Source organism: Peromyscus leucopus, chromosome 6 (genome assembly GCF_004664715.2).
Source record: "Peromyscus leucopus breed LL Stock chromosome 6, UCI_PerLeu_2.1, whole genome shotgun sequence".
Lineage (NCBI taxonomy): Eukaryota > Metazoa > Chordata > Mammalia > Rodentia > Cricetidae > Peromyscus > Peromyscus leucopus.
Genome location: NC_051068.1, coordinates 129,395,357 through 129,416,929, shown reverse-complemented (window position 1 = coordinate 129,416,929; position 21,573 = coordinate 129,395,357). Strand labels below are relative to the sequence as shown.

The 21,573-nt window shown below is 40.6% G+C and overlaps 2 protein-coding genes across 16 annotated transcripts in view; one reads left to right on the top strand and one right to left on the bottom strand.

Moving 5' to 3' along the window:
- Lrrc7 (leucine rich repeat containing 7) overlaps nucleotides 1-16,324 on the top strand; it is a 479,632-nt gene extending 463,308 nt beyond the window's left edge. For 10 of the 11 annotated variants that reach the window (XM_028890385.2, XM_028890382.2, XM_028890380.1 and 7 more), the window contains one exon: nucleotides 876-16,324. In XM_028890385.2, the coding sequence (XP_028746218.1) occupies nucleotides 876-983 (108 nt within the window). In that variant the 3' untranslated portion in view covers nucleotides 984-16,324. The remainder of the gene's footprint in view (nucleotides 1-875) is intronic. The other variant, XM_028890379.2, reaches the window with a different exon arrangement.
- Nucleotides 16,325-18,093: 1,769 nt separating this feature from the next.
- Nucleotides 18,094-21,573, bottom strand: part of Lrrc40 (leucine rich repeat containing 40) — a 38,722-nt gene continuing 35,242 nt past the window's right edge. For 4 of the 5 annotated variants that reach the window (XM_028890391.2, XM_028890392.2, XM_037207255.1 and 1 more), the window contains 2 exons: nucleotides 21,074-21,259; nucleotides 18,094-19,035 (listed from right to left, as the gene is read on the bottom strand). In XM_028890391.2, the coding sequence (XP_028746224.1) occupies nucleotides 18,930-19,035; nucleotides 21,074-21,259 (292 nt within the window). In that variant the 3' untranslated portion in view covers nucleotides 18,094-18,929. The remainder of the gene's footprint in view (nucleotides 19,036-21,073; nucleotides 21,260-21,573) is intronic. The other variant, XR_005091870.1, reaches the window with a different exon arrangement.

Genomic DNA, 21,573 nt, shown 5'->3' with positions numbered 1-21,573 from the left:
TGCCCTTATGACCCTTAGCTAAAAGACTGAAGGCTTTCTCTGTGATTAATGTCACTGGGTTTTATTCTCAAGACATTGATTCTTTGAACTGGTTAAGAACCAATGTGTAGATAATGGAAACTTGGGCATTTACTAGTAGAGATTTTTTTTAAATTGAGAGAATATATAAATTGACTATTTTCCAGTGAATCAAAATGAGATTAAATAGTACCTTAAGTGTCCATTCACATTTGGCATGATTACAATATCTAACATGGAGCTGGAGAGATGGCTCAGTGGTTAAGAGCCTTGCTGCTCTTGCAGAGAACCCAAGTTTGGTTCCTAGTACCTATGCTAAGCAGTTCATAGCCACCTGTAACTCCATTTCCAGGAGATCCAATGCCCTCTTCTGGCCTCCAGGCTCCTACATACATAGCAAGCATTCACAAACACACATCAGTGAAAATAAAAATGATTTTTAAAAGTATGTTGGTGAGTGTGTCAGTAATTATGTCAACTAAGTGCCACCTCAACTGGGAGCGTGTACAAACAAATGGAAACCATGGGGCTGGCATGTGGCTCTGTTGCAGAGTGCTTGCTCAGCATATACCAGGACCCGAGTTCCATCCCCAGCACAGCAAAATACAAAAAAATGGAACAACATGGCAAAACTGAACTACTGTGTCTAAGTACATCTGACTGATCCTGCTGAGTAGGACATTATGATTGTACATAAGCAAGGAAATACTGGGTGTTTGATAAATACTTGTCAAAGCCATTTCACTCTGAATCTTAAAATCTTATTGTGCTATGCTCCTCTGAGCCCTGTGATTACAGTGGTGCCGAGGGAATGAACTGTTGGCATTGACTGACCTGTTTCATTTGTGTGTTTTCAGGCAAATGGACACAGTTTTGTGCATATGGAACATGAAAAAGCTGTTTTACTACTGAAGAGCTTCCAGAACACAGTAGACCTAGTTATTCAACGTGAGCTCACTGTCTAAATGTTTTTATAAATAGTGAAGATATGTCAGGCCAGAGCTAATGTTCAAAATTAAATTTATACATAGAAACAAATTTTGCCAGTTGCTGGACCAATGGCAAACACCAGTGCCAGGTGTATAATATTGTACGTTAGCCTTGACTACCCTGAAAAATGTTACCTATAAACATGGCGTTCATGCGCGGTTCTGTATCAGTTCCAGCGGCAGCCTCTGGCTGTACATTGGTGCGGTTTTGTTTCTGTTTTTGTTTTTTAATCAAATAAGTTGTCTTCTAAAAGTGGATTTCCTATCATTTCGGAGCACGGAAGCACACACAAGCTCTTTACAAATTCTGCTCTCCATCAGAAATACTGCCTCAAAAGTTGTATATAAAGAATTGTAATCCCCATAAAGTATTTCTAGCACAAGGTATATGTTGGCATATATACAAAAAAGAATATAGAAAAATGATATTTTCGTAAACATCTTGGATTGAGAAAGAAAATATATCTTAAAATAAGACTTTACTATATTGAATCTTTTTCAATAAAAATTACATGATTACGCCTTATGGAAGCAACTGTACATAAAGTATAAGGTATTTATATTTGGTTCCACAACCATTTGCTAAATTCCCACGCAGAGTGAAATAGTTCATAAATTATCCATTAATCTCTGGGACCTGAGTAAAAATTGGAGAAGGTAAATCTGTTTAATGCCTTTAGCTAATTAAAAGGACACAAGCAGACTTCAGAGACAGACCACAGGCTGCTGCAGACCAGGTTCTTTACCACAGCCAGAAGCAGTGAGTGAGGAGTGGCGGGGAAGGCTTAATGCTTTAATGTTCTGTTTCCTCGGGGTTATGTCGACTATAAACTGTGGTCCCTGTGATTCCCTTACTGTAAATGTGGAACTTATCCGTGTGCTGCTTTATTTAATTTGCTACTTTTAAATCATTTTCAATGAACTTTGGGAATTGATAACTTTTATTATAGAGAGAGACTTGTTAGAAAGCCATGGTGGGTGATTTCAAAACCTTGGTGTTGAAATATGGAACTTCAGATATAATTTCTCAGAGCTGTGGTCTGCTAGTATCATGAATCTTAATGCCTGTTTTTTTTTTTGTAGACAGAAATAGACAAATTTTTTTCTTCAAAAAAAGTTTCAAGAAACATAAACATGAATGCAATCATACAGAGAGTGAAAAAAGCCTAATGTACTTTTACATTGTGTTTCCCTTTGTGAAAATTCAAAATATGTTTTATAATCCTTTAAAGTATTTCTTTTTATAGTAGTCATTAATTTGATTAAAATATTAATTTGAAATTTCAGGTCGACTTTCCATAATTAGTTGCACACATTCCCTCATATACCTACACCACTTTTTATATAGCAAATTTATCTCACATGCTAGTGTTTGAAATTTTACAATGCAATCACATGTGGATGTCACCAGAGCTCTGAGGATAATATTTGTAAGTTTATGTTTTATGGGGACATTGAAAATATTGTATTTTTGTAGGATCTATTAAAATGAGTGCCACTTATTATAAGTACAGTGGTGTTTTGGCATAGAATTTGTCACTTGGAGACAAATGCAACTTCATTTACAGGCGGTGCACTAGTTTTTGTGTTGATTTATGTCAGGATGGCACGATACCGTGGTTTTATGGCTTTGACAATTAGCTACTGATTTGAGATTGACCTTTTTGGCATATTACACAGAAGCAGCCTTTAAGTGCATTTTCATACATTGAAAGCATCTAATGAAAAGTGTCTTTCAAACCCTAATTTTCGGTTTCAAAAGCTCATGGCACATCACCGTAGCAGATGTTCTAGGCTCAGTCTTAGTCAAAAGAAACCAGCCAAGCTCAGAACATAGTATGGCAGCTTGAAACATCCAGAAAGCACCCATCAGGGCTGTGTGGCCTTCTACCTGAAAGCAGGAAGAGGGGCTGGAGAGATGGCTCAGTGGTTAAGAGCACTGGCTGCTCTTCCAGAGGTCCTGAGTTCAATTCCCAGCAACCACATGGTGGCTCTCAACCACCTGTAATAAGACCTGGTGCCCTCTTCTGGACTGCAGGGACACATGTAGGCAGAAAGCAGGAGGCAGCCAGATGCAGGGCTTTCCAGGTGCTTTCTTTTGTAGAAGCATCAGGTGCTCCTGAGGCCATCAGCTGAGAGGTGGTGACCCTTCCTTGATGGACAACATTGTCAGAGGCCTTGCTTTGACACTTCCTTCTGTGAAGCTCAGTAATAGGGAAAGAAAAAAGGGACTCCTGACCTCTTGGAGAAAATGTGGATATATTCCAGGTGTTTTAGGTTAACTCAGTGGAATCACTTGTGGTTGGGGGAGGGGCTCCTCGTTGATTTTAAAGATGGCCCAAGCCAGTAATTCATTGATCTGGGGGTATTTTTATTTTTGAGTAACTAACTTGCTACCTGAAACTGGTTCATGTTAACATCAAACATAGAAGCTAAGAGTGTTAAAAGGGAAAGAAAGAAAAGGAAAAATCTGCAACACAAAGGAGTGAGTTCTCAGTGGCACCATGAAATCTCTACCTCTTGGTGGTCCTGGATCTTCCTGCTGAGGAAGCTGCTTACAGACATGGATCAATAGAGTGGTGTGGAGAGTAGGCTGGAGACATTAGAGATGGAAAGGACAAACACTAACAATTAGTAGCCAGAATCTGTGGGTTCTGCCAGATAAATATAAAAGGGACAATTTTCAAAACTTCTCACCAGGCATACAGTACTTTGTCATAAACACTTTATTAAGGTGACTCCACCAGGCAACAGAAGCCACCAAACACATGAGTCCTGCTGACTTGGAGCCAATGCTGTCCGGGCTCCCCACCTCCACAGAGATCACCCCCGGATCAGGACTGGGAACCACCCTGACTTGTTTTCAGAGAGGAGCGCATGCCAAGCACTGCTGTCACTCTCTAAAGTGGGGTGGAGCTACTTACCATGTGTGGGGTAGAGAGAGAGGTAGAGGACAGAAAATGATGAAGGACTTTTGATTATATATTCAAATATCAAGAGAAAATTTTCCAAATTTCCCGAACTATTAGATGGAGAAACTCAGAAACGATTAATTGTTAGTCATAAAACCTGCCAAGAGTGCATACCTCAGTGTAAAAGCTTGGAAAACAGTGTTCTTCTCAACCTTTCTTTCTACAGGACTTGAGTTGTCCATCACCATTTTCTGCTTCTCATTGGCAGGAAGATTGAAAATGTCTATTCCAATGAATGCATTCTTGTGGAGAAACAAGAATATGACCTAATCAGATCAAAATTCATTTTGGTATCAGACTGCCACCTGAGCCATTAGTGAATTTAGTCTTAACATGTCTGACTGTTCCATGAAATGGCAACCTACCCACAGATTCACTGGAACACTAGATCAGTAAAAAGTAACAAGTTAGGAAAATAATGAAGTTCAGTCAGTTAAGATAGGCCCTTCAGTACAAGACAAGCAGCACCGAGGGGCCAGCAAAAGCCCCGTGGCACAAATACTTCTTTCTATGGCTTAACCAAATGTTCAAACACCAGTGAGTCATGTACCCACTTTCCACCATGGGTGCAGCTTCCTGACCAACTAGGACTTTGGTGGATTTTCTAGATTCAAGATTACTTACACAACTTTTTTCCTTAGCAATCCTGGGAGAGGCATTCTGCCCTGGCTTGGAACATGAGCCTGGATCCCCTGAAAACATGCTATGTCTCCCAAATAGAATGTGGGCTGAGGGTAATTGGGTGTGTTCTGTGGAACACACACGGTTGTTGGCTCTCCTGCATGTCTGTCTAGCTCCATTTTAGTCTACAGTATGCAGTGAGTTTCCCATGACACCCATGGACAAGACTAAGGCAGATACAACCTTGTTTTCAATTCTGCTCTGGCACATCTGGGGACATTTCTGCTTCTAGCATGCAAAGCTGGTCTCCTCTCATGGCTGTTGTCCTTCTGTAGACTCATGCCCTACCCACCCATGCTGTTCAAAGGAGGTAGGTGTATGTTTCCATCCCACCAAGGCAAACACATATAGCCTCCAAAGCTCTAGCTGCCAGAAGACCCAGAATATCAGCTGAGGGCTTCCCCCACTGTTTGAGAGGAAGTCTCCTAGGGGAAAAGTCAGTGCTTACCACACCACTGACAGCAGCAAACAGCTCATGCACAAAGGTGTGAGGGTGTCAGTGCCTTAACAAAGCCATGTTTCCACTTCCGCGTTTATTTCTACTGTTTGCTTCTCTATTCTAAGTGTTAGGTATTTGCCATAGTGAGGGACTTTCTCTGAGCTGCTTGTATGCATACTGGGGCACCTCCTAGTTTTCCCAACCTTTAACACTGTGAGGAAATTATCCAGAAACACTCTCCTGTGAGGACAGAAACTCCTGCCTTCCATCCCAAAGAATTTGAGAGTTCTGGAACAATGAAGAGGAAAGACCACTTTAAGAGCTTATTTTAAAACCAACAGTGAAAACAGAGGAACCTGGGTTCCCTTGCTTTCTCACTATGTGACTGTCTTGATTTTCCTAGAAGCCGGTTTTTTTTTTTTTTTTTTTTTTTTTTTTTTTTGAGGGGCGGAGGAGGACATAAGAACTGATGGTTTTAACTTTTGGAGCATCTTGACTGCCTGGGTTCTGCAGATGGATTCTGAAACATTCCCTAAGTAGGGCACAGAATTAAAAGTGAGAGGGTCTGTTACCAGTCTGTACAAATAGCCAGGAGAGAGATCTGAGATACACCCTTTCTTCCAAAAATTCAAAAAATACTCTTGTTTTGGCTTGACTTTGTTCATGGTAACACTACAGAGAGTTGGGAAATTTCAGGCAGCATTTATGTAGAAAATGATAAAATCCCGTGGCTCTTTTTCTAACACTGACTGATATAGAACTGACCAAAGCAGAAGCAATGGACCAGACCCCAATACATGAGTTTCCAAATCCAACATAATTTCCCTTCCTTTATTAAAAAATGGCTGTTTCATCTTTTAAGCTGTACCATTTGTATATATCCATCTGTATATGATTTGGTGGGGAAAGGTGTTTAAAATGATCATTCAATATTTCCCTCCTTTGAAAGTTTTTCTCCCACTTTGAACAAGTATATTATTTGTAGGGTTTTTTTTTTCTGTTTTAAAATAAAGTGATGAGGATACATCCCACCAGACAGACAGACATCTCTCATCTAGAGGAAAATAGCTCACATTGAGTCTTGTTTTCAATAGCAAACTCATATACTTCCTTCACAATAGGTTAGCTGATCTCTGAAGCCTAGGGTAAATTATATAGTCAAGGCATTTAGAGATACATTATTGAAGATTGTAACAAAAAAATAAAGTGCAATGATTATAAATTTTATGATAAATATCTGCTGAGCGCCACTATGCATCAGGCCTGATAGGGACATAGCACAGCCTCTCCTCTGCACTGAATGTCATAGTTGAGTGGAAAAAGAAGTTGCAGATGGAATGAGACAGTCTGGTGAGTGCTCTATCTCTGCCCTTACCCCATCCCATGGCTGATGGCATCCACTCTGCCCAGGTTGGAACAGTACTTCAGTTGTAGCTATCCTTATGTCTCCCTACCAGGTCCTAGGGCTACTGGGAGGCTATTTCAAGTGTTTGTTGGAACTTAGAGAACCGTCTAACAGACTGGTCATGGACAGATTGAAAATATTTTTGGACATGGGAAACAGAACCCAGAATCTCTTGGATTTTGGAAGAAGCACCATGTTTTTGTCAGTTTGTTAGCATGAAAGAAAACAAGGGTTGTCATGAAGACTACTGTCCCTCAGTCTGGCCCAGCGCTCAGCTCCATGTTCTGGCATCAGTGGATGTTAACATCTTAACAGACACGGGGAGAGGGGGGGGGGTCCTTCCTGTGTCCACTGCTTCTAGGACATACTTTCTGTGTCCAGTTTTAGAATTATCGACTCAGAAAGGCAGTGAATAGCTGAGTGTAGTGGCACACACCTTTGATCCCAGCACTTGGGAGGCAGAGCCAGGTGGGTCTCTGTGAGATCAAGGCCAACCTGGTCTACATAGTGAGTTCCAGGACAGCCAGGACTACATAGTGAGACCCTAGCTCAATAATAATAATAATTTTTTTAAAAATGCAGTTTACAGGGGTCAACATCCAACTGACCACCTTTCAGACCTATGTATTCCCCTGTGAACTTAAGAATACTGTCACGACCTGGCCTGCTGTTTAGCCCATCCCATGATCAAGCTCCTTGTATGCTGTTGGATTGTGCATATCTACACATCAAACCAACCATCTGTCCTTCCCAGGAGAGCTGGGGCCTCTGGTTGTAGGAACGGCCTGTTTCTCTTCCCTGCCTGACCCAGACTGGGTAAGGCTCCTGCCTTCTGTGTGCCCCAGTGCTTCACTGCCTTTGCACACACTGGCTCTTTGCTGGCAAGCTTCCTCTCCTAGCCTCCTTCCCAAGTTACCAAAATCATATTCAGTCTTCAGGGTCCTGCCTACTTGGCACAGCGACCATGAAGCCTTCTGTAATCCTAATGGGGAAACTGTCAGTGCCACCAACATGGTGTAGTCCTCACTCAACCTGAACCCTGTGCTGCTCGGTCTGTGTTCTGTCGAGTTGAAGCTCCTTTGAGAAAGAGGGATAGACAGACAGCATCCCCAGAAGAACACATCGATCCCTCAGCCTTTCTTAGTGGCACAAGCATAGTGAGTGACATACTTAACAAATAATGACTTAAGTGGGTGACGGATGCTTCTCTGTGTAACCTTAAATGATGAACCTTTTACCTTTGGTCTCCTCTGTTGATTCATTATTCCCACTTTTGTTGGGGATTAGGAAGTCTTCTATGCCAAATTTCCCCCTCTCCTTGCCATTTCTTTTCAAAGCCTTCAGAATCTTTGTGCTGTTCGGCAGTTAGATTTCATTTGCTTTTTATATATTCTAAAGATTCCAGCATTGCCCAAAATATTTAAGTGACTTGGTTGTTCAGTTGGGAAAAAATTTTTATATCCTTTTAATTAGTTTGGAGTTTGTTTCTTCTGGGGAAAAATCATGCATTTAGTTGTCAGAAATATCCCAGAGACATGAAGGATGGTGTTGAACTAAAAAAAAGCTGTGTTTTTAAGCATCTATGAGACCACCAGGCCCAGAACCCCATCCTGGCCATAGCTCTCAAGCCCTGGTGAAGAGACTGTGAAGGCTGAATATGGTTAAGGCTGCCCTTAGACCCATTTAATATAAAGATCCTTCTACCTTGTATTGTGACTAGGAAGGTTGTTAGATTAAGCTTTTTTTTTTTTTTTTTACAATATGAAGATGAGAAGAATACAGGATACCCTAAATGAAAATGGCATAAGAAATTCAGAGAAGAAATGAGGTTCCCATAGTCAGCAAGGTATTTTTCTGAGGTAAGTGCCAGTGTAAGACACTTACAGCCACAGGAAAAAGCTCTGTGGAGAAGTGAAAGTGTCTATCACTCCTGAGACAAGTGAGGATCTGGAAGGGACAGCTAACATATCATCCAAACTTCCCAGAGAAGGGGCCTCTCTTAGCTTTGTGTCACCACCACCCACCAACAAAACCGAGGACGAACAAATTATGTGTTGCTTTTCCCCCAAAGCTCCTCAGTTTGAGTTCCTGGTTTCAAGTCTGAGATACTTTCTATCCTTGCAATCATTTTGACATGCCCACAGAACTTTTCTTGAGGAACATGTAGTTACAAAGAATCACCACCAGGTGGAGAGCGTCTTCCTAGACTTAATGCCAGAGTCTGAAGACGTCTTCACCCAAAAAACTCACGGTTTTTGTCTCTGTGCAGATGGAGTCTTATTTATGATTATGCTCTAAGCTTAAATGACACCAATGGATTGTGTATCTTTTGTACTAAAATGCTCAGGTTGAATCAACTCCCCAGAGTGAAGATCTCTCTCAGCCTTGGCCCAGTGTGTGCTGAAATTCTGTTCTTTCTTAACAGTTCAATAAGCACATCCATTGCTTTCATAGTTTTTCTCTAGCTTGCTTGAGTCTTTCAGATACTTTGTGCTAATCTCCCTTATTTTATCCACACCTCCCATTAGTTGACATGGCAATATATTTGCTTTAAATCATCATAATTTATTTTGGAAATTATCTCTCCAAAACTTAAGCTTCAGGAATCAAGTTTGCCTGAATGGTCTCTCTTATGAAATACTAATCATGGTCCTGCTTGAATGTACATTTCCAGCTGACATCTGGTGGTAACTCTCCTCTATAAACTCACCTTTCACCTTATACATGTACACATGTATTAGCATAACATTATAAATGGAGTTTATTACATAAAGAATGCATTTTAAAAAGCATCTCATAACGTGAAAATTGGGTTCCAAGAAAGGCCTAGCTAGGTAAACCCACCCCCAGACTCTTTCAGTCAGAATATCCATGTATTGAAAGCAGAATCTTGGCCACCTTGGTGACATGCTGTGATTCTGAGATATTTAGAGTCTCAGGGCCTCTGATGGCTGGGTCCTGGTGAAAGAAATCACATTTAAGTTAAGGGTGTCTTCACCATCTGCCCGGACTTCTACTGTGATGATCCCATCAAAACCCTCCCCAGTGGGCTTCAGACTCCCTCCACAGACACTTAATCTGGTCCTCTTCCAGCAAAAGAAATCAGAAGACAGGATGTTCTTTCCTGAAGCTTATTAAAACATTAAATCCTGGTGTTTTTCTCTAAAGGAAACTTTCTTCTGGCCACAAGGTCACCAGCTCCTACAGTGAGCTCTTAGCAGATTCTGGTCAGCCTCCTTAGGGGGCTGGGGAATAATCGCTGTGACCTCAAGCCTGCTGGTTTTATGGCACCACTCAGGTAGGCTCACCATGCTAGCTTCAGCTTCTCTCAGGAGGCAAAGCACCCTGAGCCAGCCTGGACTTGAGCAGTGTTACTCACCAGCAAGCCACTGGGCCTCTTCTTTTGGAAAACATTTGGCTTTCTTCTCTATTTCACCATTATCCTCCTTTCAGACTTTCACGGGCTTCTAAAGATCAGTTTGGTTGTAGAAATAAACAGGAGAATGAAAACTGGGAAGAACTTTGGGACAATGCAGAGGCTGCCCGTAAGCTCCGAGCGCTCTCCCCAGTGCAGCCTTGACTCCCTTGTGGATCTGGTGCAGTACGACCGCTCAGTTTTTGGTATAAACCATTAAATATTTTGTTTGATTTTTTACTTGTCCATATAGTAATCTTAGTGTTTTATTCCTGGAACAGTCTCTCGGTCAGCAACATTCCTTACTTATGCTGAGATTATGATTGCCTTGGCGGTTAGGGCTCATTACTTTAGTTTTCTAGCCTGCCAGCTCTGATGCAAAGTGAACACTCTCTCAGTGTGAAGGGCCCAGGGCTGTGCTTTCAGCTGTGCAGAATGGGAGTTACCCATGTTGGTTCATGGAGTAGCCTCAGCGTGGGAAGAGAAGTCTGCAAGAAAAACTGTCATTAACTTAAGGGGCCACTAACATCTTCCCTAACCTGTCCCAGTTTGTCACCTCCTGTGAGAGATAAGTGAGTGAGTGTGATCTGCAAGCTTCACTTTATTGGTGTTCATTAAAGCAGAATTCTAAAAATGGGAAAACCATCAGGCAGCTGGCAAGTCTCAGCCTCCTCCACACTGTCATGTAAGCTGTCTTGACCAGTTTTCCTCCTGTTTGTTTGAAACCAGCTGGTAAATGCATTTGCATGCAGTTCTTCAGCCTTACTGTGGAATCGTTCAACTTGGCAATAAGTATTTTGCACTTGATAGAATCTCGAAGATTTCTTCTGACCAAGAGAGACTCCAGCAAGCACTACCCTGATGGATGCTTTATACAGTTGCAGATGCTGCTGCCTAAACTCACTCACATCTCTGTGCCTGCCTCCCAAGACAAGTCAGATGTGGGAACCAAACCCCTCCAACCACCCCCCAACACACACACACACATCTGTCCCTCTCAGAATTAGTACTCCTTGTTTTCATTTCCACACTTCTCCACAGAATCTGGGCCTGTGGGATCTAGGGCCCTAAGTCATCATAAACACCTCAAAAGTAAGAAAGCATGACTTTGGTTTTCCTTTTCAAAATTATTTTCATAAACATTCCCACATGCTTTCCCATATTCCCAGAATACAGACTCTTATTTACTTACTTATTGAGAATGCTTCCAAACCTGTAGTGTGAATAGATGTAGTTCAGTGACGTGTTTACTGTGGTTTAGGGTTCTGTACCTGCAGAACATGCAGATGCCCCACCCCTGAGCTGCACCCCAGCCCCTACAGAAGTGCTGCAGAGACTGTCTCCAGAGTCCTCTGGACCATCATAAGTACAGGCTTCTAGTCTGCAGTATTAATACTTTAAAAAAAAATTATCAATGATTTTTCAAGCCTTTCTTTTTCTTGTTGTCCTATCAATTAAATCCAATAAACAGAGGCATATGTTCAAAGCTCTACTGTGGGAATAGTTGAACATACAAGTACCAGCCTTTCCCATTAAGAAACAGTCAAACAGGGAGACAATGCTTAAGAAGTCTAACAAACAGCTGTGTCTGAGAAAAATGTAAGAGAGAGCAGAGAATAAATATATCCTCACTGTCTCTCTCACTCTGACAAAGTAGCAAAAGATTCCTTTCAGCTTCACTGATTCAATGTGGATATGGAACATTCTGGAAGGCCAGCTCCCATTTCTCATTTGTGTTTATTGTCCAGAAAGGACAAGTCTCTGGAGACAGTTGAGGCAATACCATCCAGAATGAGTCATCAGGCCTGACTTGCCACTCCTTTTGATTCAGTCCTTCAGGGAGTCTGCCCTCAGGGATCAAAGTCAGAATGCAGGATTAGGGCATCTAAACATTTTCTAATTAGTGCACAGATTCACTAAGTCACTACAAGGTGAACTCCACATTAGCTCCTAAGAAGCAGTATCTCCCCAGGTTCCCATGGGGGAGTCTCTCCTGCCATTGCATTACATGGCAAGAACAGGTGATGTTTTGTTTTTGGTTTTTGCTTTCAGCAAAACACTAGTTTTCTTTGTTCAATGAGGTTAAAGTTAGAGCCCCCACACCCCTTAAGATTAGTCTGGGTTTGGGACAGCACAGATATAATCAGTAAGCATTCAGGTATGGCGGCACAGCTACCCTTGATGGGACTTAGTGAATCTGCACATTAAATTAGAAAATGTTTAGTAGAAACATGCAGCATAACTGCATTTGAAAATGAGATTGTGCAGGCAGATCTGAGTCAAGGCCAACCTGGTCTACAGAGAGAGTTGCTGGATAGCTACACAGAGATACCCTGTCTCAAAATAAATAAATAAATAAATAAATAATAAGAAAATGAGTGTGATTTGAAAATACTTGAGTTATTTCCTGACCTCCAGGTGCCACTTTGAGCATGACAGATACCCAGGTAGGGAAGCACCGAAACACCTTACAGGTGTGTTGGCCAGTATGGAAAGCCCACTTGTAGAAAGTCTAGAAAGTCAATAGTGCCTGCCCCATAGACATTGTCATTCCACTCTTAAGTCAGTTTTTCAAATTCCCAAATGTTTGTGGCAATGAAAAGCAATAAATAGCTCAGGAGACTGGTTCTTTCTCATTGGCATAGTGCTGCATTACAAATGATCAAAAACTGCAAGTCATGTCTGCCACACTAAGATACAAGACATAACAGAGAATCTTAAACACCCACATGAAGAAACGGAAAGAATAAATCAAATGTTTAAAAAAAAAAAACAGAATAGGAGTTTGGGAGGTGACTGAGTAGGTAGAGTTTACCGAGCAAATATGGGGGCCTGAGTCAGGACCCTCAGAACACAGCAAACTCTGGGCAGGCATGGAAGCCTCCTGTCATCCTGACTCAGACGGTAGAGACAAGTGAGCCCCAGGGCAAGCTGGCTAGCTGATTAGCTCGGGCTTCAAGTGGAAGGCCCTGTCCTGTATATAAGACGGAGAGTGATGGAGGAAGATATCTGACAATAACTTTGGACCTCCACAGGCACATGCACACATGTGCACACATGCCCAACACACACACACATGCACTCAAACACAAGCAAACACACCTGCAAAAGAAGGTGGAGTAGAAGTTTAGTTCTTAGCACATTACAGCAGTTCTAATATGATGGAACTCTTGTCTGTGGGATGGATGTGGTAAAATTACTATATACAGTAGATGGGTAGCCTCTCAGAAGGGCTGAAGTTTGCCTAAAGAATGAGCTACTACAAGAGTCAGGTAAAGCTTTTGAAGCTAGTTATTCTTCAGTTTAATCATCACCAACTAATCTTCCTCTAGACATGAACTGATTTTAGACACCATACATGAATAGAAGCAGCAATCTATTCATTGTGCCAACTTCATAGCTACTTCTGAAGATCTCATGACATGCTTGCCTCTCTCAGAAGAGATCTGCCTACTGCCTTTAGAAATAGCAGAGCTATTTCTAAAGACATGGGGCTGTCAGGATAAGTCCCTCATCAGATTATTCAATCCTGACCTTCATTGGATATTAGTATAAGAAATATAGTCTGCATATACCAGGCTTCATGCTCCAGCCTGTTTACCATCCTGAGTGTCTGGGTCCCTCATAGATTTCAGAACTCTCTGAAGGACTCTGAACACTGCCAAAGGCTTCAGAGAGGAGCTCTAACAAACAGGTCAGGAAGTCACTGGTAATCATGGCTTCTAGAGAAATGGATCCCAGAATGTTGATTTGCTGTTAGACACTAACTGTGTGACCATGGCTTAGCTCTTGACTGTCCTGACTTCATGCCTGCTGGATGTCAGTTTTGTCCTGGGTATTTGAAAGGTCACCCCAGGTGAGGGCAAGTGAAAGATTTGGAAATTAGCCCTCAGGAGAGCGTCTGAGTCATCCCTTGGGCCATCCTACATCTCACAGTACATTTCAGGATCAGGCCCAGCTAAAGCTTGTGAAAAATAGCCTTTTGGTTAGCTGGAAGGACAAAGAGGGGGCTCCCAGGAGCACAGACACATATCCACCTCCCTCATAACAGGGTTGAAACTGCTAGGTAGGTCCTCACTGCCAACTTTCCAAGGTCCTCTGTCTGGCTTAAAGTTGACACCACCAGAAGTTATTCAGGGAGGCTTTGATCAAGTGAAGAGAAATACTTATTTCTGTGAGAAACTAAATCTTCAGTTACTTATGGGTGGTTGCCTGGCCGTGGGGGAGGGGAGAGGAATTTGTAAATCATGGCTTTTGTTGTTGTTCTTTGGCCTTTGATTTTGAATTCTTGAGAGGCTGCTTCAAGCAATAACATGAGGTATGCAATAATCCTGTCAGGTGGTATGCCTGGGTTTGAGTTAGTCTTTTGCATGTTGCCTGTTTACCCACACAGTTCACATAGGGGCTAAAAAGCTTAACTTATCAGGGATGGAACTAGGTTTTACAGAGTTCCTTTAACAAACAAGCTTGCTACTTTCTCATTTCTTCCTGCATCTGCCTTGGGACTATTAACTGCTAGGTCATTCTGGCCATTTTCATTGATGTCATCAAATGAGAAACACTTTCTTTAAATCTCAAAGGCTTAAACAGCAATGTAGAAATCAACTCCCTATCATTTTATTTTCCAATCTAATTCCTCACTGTCATATTTTTCATTTTCCTGCATCAGTTCCCATGGTAACAAGTCTGTTGGCAGAGAAAATACAACTCTGCTCTTAGCTTTCAGCACAATGTAAAATCCTTTTTAGGTAAGTGCGACATAAACAAGCAGAGACTGGAGTCCTCTTGCTAATGACAACATTTTCTTATCTCTTATATTCACTTTCCATCCTGTCCTCAAGTAAGGCTCTCATGTGCAGAGGCCTTCCAGGCAATCACAGTTTCAAGGACTTAACCTTTGAGTTCCTGTGGCTTCCCTTTTCCAAATGTCAATAAGGTGAATGCATCCATCAAGGCTGCACAGAAAAGCAACTTTCAATCAATTCCTATAAAAAATGCCCTCAGTATTTCTGAGGAAATAATCTGTCCTGAACTGAGCCTTAAATCAGGGTCTAATGCCAAGATAATGAAAGGCATTTAAGCAGATTTCTTCCCAGTAAATAAATGCAGAGGCCAAGTTCTAAGCTCTTGAAAAGAAGTGAAGACTCAGGTGTGGAACACAGACATGGTCCTGGCAGCTGCCTGCACACAGGGAAGCTTCAGTGGAGACAATTCACTACCAAGTATGAAAAGGCAAGTAATTGCATCCGACTTGGTGAAGTACTTACACCTGCGATCCCAGCAATGAGGGACTAAGTCAGAAGTGTTACAAGTTTGAGGCCAGTCTGGGCTACATAATAAGATCTTGCAGGGACTGGGAATGCAGGTACTAGGTCCAATTCCTAGCACCTAAAAAAATCTACTGAAGCAAAGGAAATGGAGTATAGAGATGGAGAAAGGGGAGAGGAGCTTACAGAAAGCCCAACCCCAAGATCAAATGTTTTAAACTTCAGGTTCCTCTGTGGCTTGGCACTGACAGCCCCAACTACTGCCTCAGTGCCCAGGAAGCAACAGGGCTGTCAGAAGCTGAACAGGAGTTACCCAAATATGTGCAGATTTTTTTTTTCAAGAAAATGAATTAATTCAGGGGAATGAAAATAGATATTAAATAAAATGTGGTTATCTCAACTATAGTTAGGAAAACGATCAAATGTAAATGATCTCTTTCTTGCGTAGTCTATGAGACACTTAAGCACCAAGTTAGCTGCTTATATTGTATAAAGGTATTTTTGGCTGTTCAAAGGTTATTTTCCTATATTAAAAAGTTTCTTATATTAAAACCTTTTATTATAACTCAGGTTTTGTGTCTCTTAGACACACATTTTTCTTTGCTAGTTTGTTTTGCACAGCTGGAGTCTGAGGTTGGATGATGCCTGGGTATGACAGGTCAGCTGAACTGCCTGATAGCTAGACTAAGGAAAGCACTTGACACATGGGCAAACCACATGGTTTTTCATAGCTTTCCATTCCTCCACTCAAAAATAGTTTGCTGGGAATCTTACATGATTTTGTTTGTTTTTGAAAGTCTCTGGAAAAACCAAGACGAATCTCTCAGGCAGATAAAGAATTTCCTGTATTTGCCCGAATGTACTGTTTAAATAAATATTACTTTCAATACTCATTTTTCCACTCAGAGGGCACTCACTGGTCTCAGACCAAGAAGAAGACATCTGGCTTAGATTAGGATAGCTGAGTGCTGTTTTACTCTTAGGAAGCTTTGTTATGCTTTGATGACAGTGTCAATGGACTGCAACAAATGTTTCGTATTTCTGCTCTGATTATTAGACATTTCCTTTGCTTCCCTCCTCAAAAGAGCAAGCCTTACTATGATGTCTGTTTGAAGTAAAGGAAAAGGTAACTGACAGGCAAACAACATAATTTTTGTTGGAAGAGGCAATCAAGTTCTTTTTGCATTCAGTGAATGGAAGGCACTGAAGGCGGCTTGAGAATGTGACACTAGTTATATAAGGAGGGAAGAACACTCCCCAGGGCCAGCAGGAAGCCAGAGGCAGATCTATTAAATGTGAAAAGGGTAAGGCCATTGCAAGGTCACTACAGGTTACTACAAGAATCAGAATTTTCTTTCCTACTAGCAGCCACCAAGGGCACCCCACATTCAGCTGTGTATGAAAAACGAACTGTGGTCTCATTCTTTTCAGGAAAGAAATATTAAGCATCAGAACAGTGATTCTGATGTAAGATAGTGGTGGACTTCCAAGCGGTTTGCAAAGAATTATACAAACACACTGCAAACTCTTTTTTAAATATTCATAAAATTTATTTTTCATTTTCAAAACTATTTGATCAATGATTTTTGCCCTTAGTAATTTGTGGGAGATAAATCTATTTCTTTATTCTGTTAGTTCTAATGTTTCATGTGTCAAACACACACAAATTCCTGAGGTCATATAAGCCAGTTAGTTAAATATTTCACTCTCATAAATGGTATAAGAGAGATTCCTAAGTGGTGATGCAGCTTCGGGTCTCTAGACCAATACTCTCTGATGGGATCTGGCTTCACCACACAAGTGCAGTGCCCAGGTAACACATCCACAGTAACCAGGGCTCCTCCAGTCAGAGCTTAACCTGGGACCTCATTCCTAAAACTGTTCTAGCTGACAACAGGCAGGTGAAGTGCTCCTTCTGTCCATCCTTTGCTGTCTATGTGGACATTTTGATGTGTGTCAGTGAACTGACATTCTACACGCTGTATATAGTTGCATGCATTTCACTGCAGTCTATGGAGACTCCCTTTGTAGAGCTTTTATGAAGAACCAAGAAGCCAAGGCAGTTTAGCAAATGAGGCTCAATATTTATAAACTGGGGCCTTTTCTGTCTCTTTGCTAGCCTAGGTGGCTCTATACAAACTGGGTGGGAGGGCAGCAAACACCTCACACATCACATTTAGATTTTCTACTTGGGTGTACTCTAGCCAATTCAAAACAAATTGCTTACTTTAATAATAAAGTTTACCATTTTATATAAAAAAATCAAACCATGATATGTTTAATTGAAATGGCTGTATTGTAATTAATATTTTGAGATAATTGTGATTTTGAGCTTAAAATTATATATAAAAGTTGTCATTTTTGTATGTGTTAAAAATGTACCATGATTAACAGTACTTTTTAGTTGAACTACATATTGATGTAAATAAAACTGAATGAAGAAACACTAATTTACTAACATAGATTGTGAATGTACTTCATGGTTTTTGCCATATGAGACCATAACAACCTTGAAAGCTGTTTAATTTAATGTGCAAAGTTCCACTAACCTGTATTTCAACTTTGCCAAGCCAGTGACTTTGCAAGTGTGATCTGTACTCTCCAGCTGTGTCTTATGCTCTAACACTATGGGTTAAGGGTAGGGTGTAGTCTGGAAGCATCAGCAGATGCGCTTTGTACAGATAATAGCGCTGTGCGGTGTATAGCAGAGCCATTTTTTAGGTTCTGTTGTACTCAAATTTTTCAGTATTTAAAAAAGTGTTTTGAATAACATAAAAGTCTCTTTATTGTATAAATAATAAAACATCACCTTATTACATGGTGTCTGGTTTACTATGGAAGCAGATTCTGAAGGAGCTGTAACATGGAAAAGGCGTGTTTCTTTTTAAAACAAAAACACTGTACTAATATCTTAAAAATGTAACTTTTATTATGAACATGAAGCATGTATCTTTATTAGCACTGACTTTTCCTAACATCAACAGCCTCAATCACCTGCAAGTTCTCTACCTCCGCCCGCTGACACATGCTACTATTGAACTGGCTTCTTGACACAATCATATGGTGAGCGAGGATGGCTCATAAACCTGCTTTTGATAATTTCAATGTAAACAACAATGTTTATATTTGGTTTTTATTAAATCAAGCTTGCTTATAACTAATTCCCTTTTAGAAATTACTGTAAAACTGCCAGTCTAACTTTAATCAGGCTGTAAGCAGATTTTAGACTCACGGTGTTGGAAACAGGAAGATGTACCAGGTCAGAACAAAGGACACCCACACCTATATGAAGTTTAAAAAAATCAAAAGTCACAACCAAAACCCTAAACATAAACATGCATTGACACTGACCACACAGCAAGTCCTATCCTGGGCAATGAAAAGTCTCATTTTCTTTTAAATACCAAAGAATAATATTTAATAAAAATTTGCTGACTTATACCTAATACACCTAGCTCAGTTCACATTATATGGAATAAAAAAAAAACCAGGAGAAACTCAGATCTAAAGATGGTTGCCTTATCATTAGGAAATAATAAATTTCATGAAATAAAAAGTTCTTGCAATGTCATAAGGGATGAATTTGCAAAACATTTAAGATGTGTTGCAGTTAACATCATTTTGAATGTTCACAGCACTTCACAAACTGTAAACACTTAGTGGGAATGAATATAGTGACACCTGGAATACAGCAGTCATTGGAGGCTGACTCTGTCCAGTCCAGAATAAGATGCCAGCTGTACTCAGGCAGGAATTCGATCTCTCAAATACTCCAGCACAGCAGCTGTGCCTTTCATTAATATGGCTGCTCGAGGAACTCGGAATGGATTTCCATCTAGCAGTAGTGTTCTAAATGAAAGAAACAAGAAAATTAAGCATTTCCTATTAGTGATTCTCTTTCCATGAAATAAAACTATTGTTTGCAATTTTTTAATGTGTATTTTTCCTTATGTGTCTCTTACAAATCCAACTAAACATAAAGACAGCTGGAATTATGACAATATCCAACAGCACATGAAAGGCACATTATAGGTTTACATTCATTGACTCCATTGATTTTGTTTTAACAGACTTATGGTATAGGTATCATTAATATTTCTATTTTAAAGACAGGGAAATACAAATCTGGAAAGACAAAGATGTGTCTAGAATAAACAGCTGCTAAATGGTGGAGCTGTGATTTGAACTACTGGTTAGTCTCCTCTTGATTTTACATGACCACACACTAAATAATAAAACAGATTTAAGCAAGTGAATGAGCAAACTGACAAGGATCCATGCCAAGGACACTGCAGTCACAGCTCACTCTATACCCAACAAGGGCCTTCCACACATCTGCCCTCCCTTCCCGGACAAGAGGGACACACACAGTGTGTGTGTGTGTTTGGAAATAAGACCCAATTTACGAGTTAAGGGCCGATTCTGTTGTTTCTTTATGGAATTAATGAAATGTCTTCAAAGACTTTAATAACCTAAGTTTTTTATGTAAACAAAAGTCAAAGGGCTCACACAGCATTATAAGGTTCATCTATATTTCTTCAAATATTTCCATGTTACTTGGGAATTCTTCTAAATAGTTAACTTTCTTAGCTTCTGGGGGGAAAAAAGAATTGCAGCTGATTTTCACAGTGCATAGGTTCTATATCTGCAAATCTACCCATGCCAAATCTATCTGGTACCCCAAATTACTGGATTTGCAGCTATGACCAGAATTGGAAAAAACTGATGCCAGTCAAGGGCGTGAGTCCCATGAAGTCCAATAAGGCATCTGCAACCACACTGCAATCAGGCATCCTTCCTGGGGCCCACTCAGTGCTAGTTTGCAAATTCCTGTACTTTTGGTTTATGATTTTACTGTTCAAAATGTTCCAAATAGCCAGGGGGTGAGAGTCCACACTTACAACTCTAGCATTTAGGAAACTAAGGCAGGCAAGTACGGAGCTCAAGTGCAGCCTGAGCAACACAGTGAGACTCTTCTGTTTCAAAAACTAAAATAAAAATATAAGATAAATAAATTAAACAGCCTCCACATATAGTTCTAAAATGCTGTTTAGTTTCCAAGGGTACAAATGTATCTATAGAAAAACATGCTAAATTTCTTTCAGGCATAAATTATAGGGGCTATTCATGAAGTAGTAATAAATTAAGGTGTTACGTACTGATGGGATTCATAACTACAGCAAACACCGAGGCTTGTTTTACAAATACAAGTCACGTATTTGTTTCCAACAATTCACTAGAAATGAGATGCCAGGGCTACCCCAGTGAGGTGAACAGCCAAAAAAATAACAAGCTGCTTTTGAGAAGGAAGTAGCTTTCAGCTGGCATCTCAACTCCGCCCCCCACCTTCCATTTGCTTAACCAGCATTTAATTAGGTGCTTAGAATAGTTGAAGCTTTAGGTCAACTCATTTTTGGATTAAAAAAAAAAGTAGAACAGATGGACCCCAAAGCACAGTGGGATTAATTCTGTGTGGAGAAGAGGAATGCTTCAAAGGGGAGACCAAGCTGGTCACTGCTGAGAGCAGAGAAAGGGCTGAGATAGAAGCAAGTGAGGAGAAAACCACAGGAGCTGAGGGTAACGCTCTGTAATCTGACCTCAGAAACCCTGAGCAGGCTAAGGAGGGTCAGACCTTCCTGACCTTTGCCCCAGTGCAGTTCTGGGTGAGCATATACCACACTATATATGCATATATACTATGAGAAATAGTATATTTATACATAAATGGTGTTACATAAAGCCAGAAAATGTCTGATGAAACTGAAAAGAAAAATTAGGTGTTTGGTTAACTATTACTGTTACAAGGTATTAAGACTGTTATTTCAATTTCCTGCAAGGAATAAAGCAATCAACAAATCAGTTGGGAGCCCTCCAGAAGGGAAGCTACCTTAGCTGTACACAGTTCCCAAGCTCTGGAGGAATTTGCAGGAGGTCGTTGTTTTGAAGGTCCAGAGTGCTCAGGTTTTCCATCAGCTTTATCTTCTGAGGGTCCACAGAACCAACCTGATTGTTGCTTATCAGAACTGCTTCTAATGTGGGGATATGATATAGAACTGTAGGCAGCACTTTGAACCTATTAATATACAAACAGAATACCTCTGTAATGTGGTAGAGGTCAAATTTCTCTTAAAAATCGATGATCTTAAGTGTGGTTTAAGTCCTATATTCAACTTTTCCAGAAAATAAGAAACTAATTTTGGAATACATAGTCAGCAGACATAGAAGGTACTATTGATTGTAAAAATCAAACAAAAGCTGAGGCTAAGTCCCCCACTCATGGGTGTGACATCTCTCCCTCTAAAGATCTCTTAAGGCCGCCCTCAGGAGCGTGTTCTTTCTTAATTTACTTTTATTTATCATTAATCACTTCTAACTAAGTAAAATGTA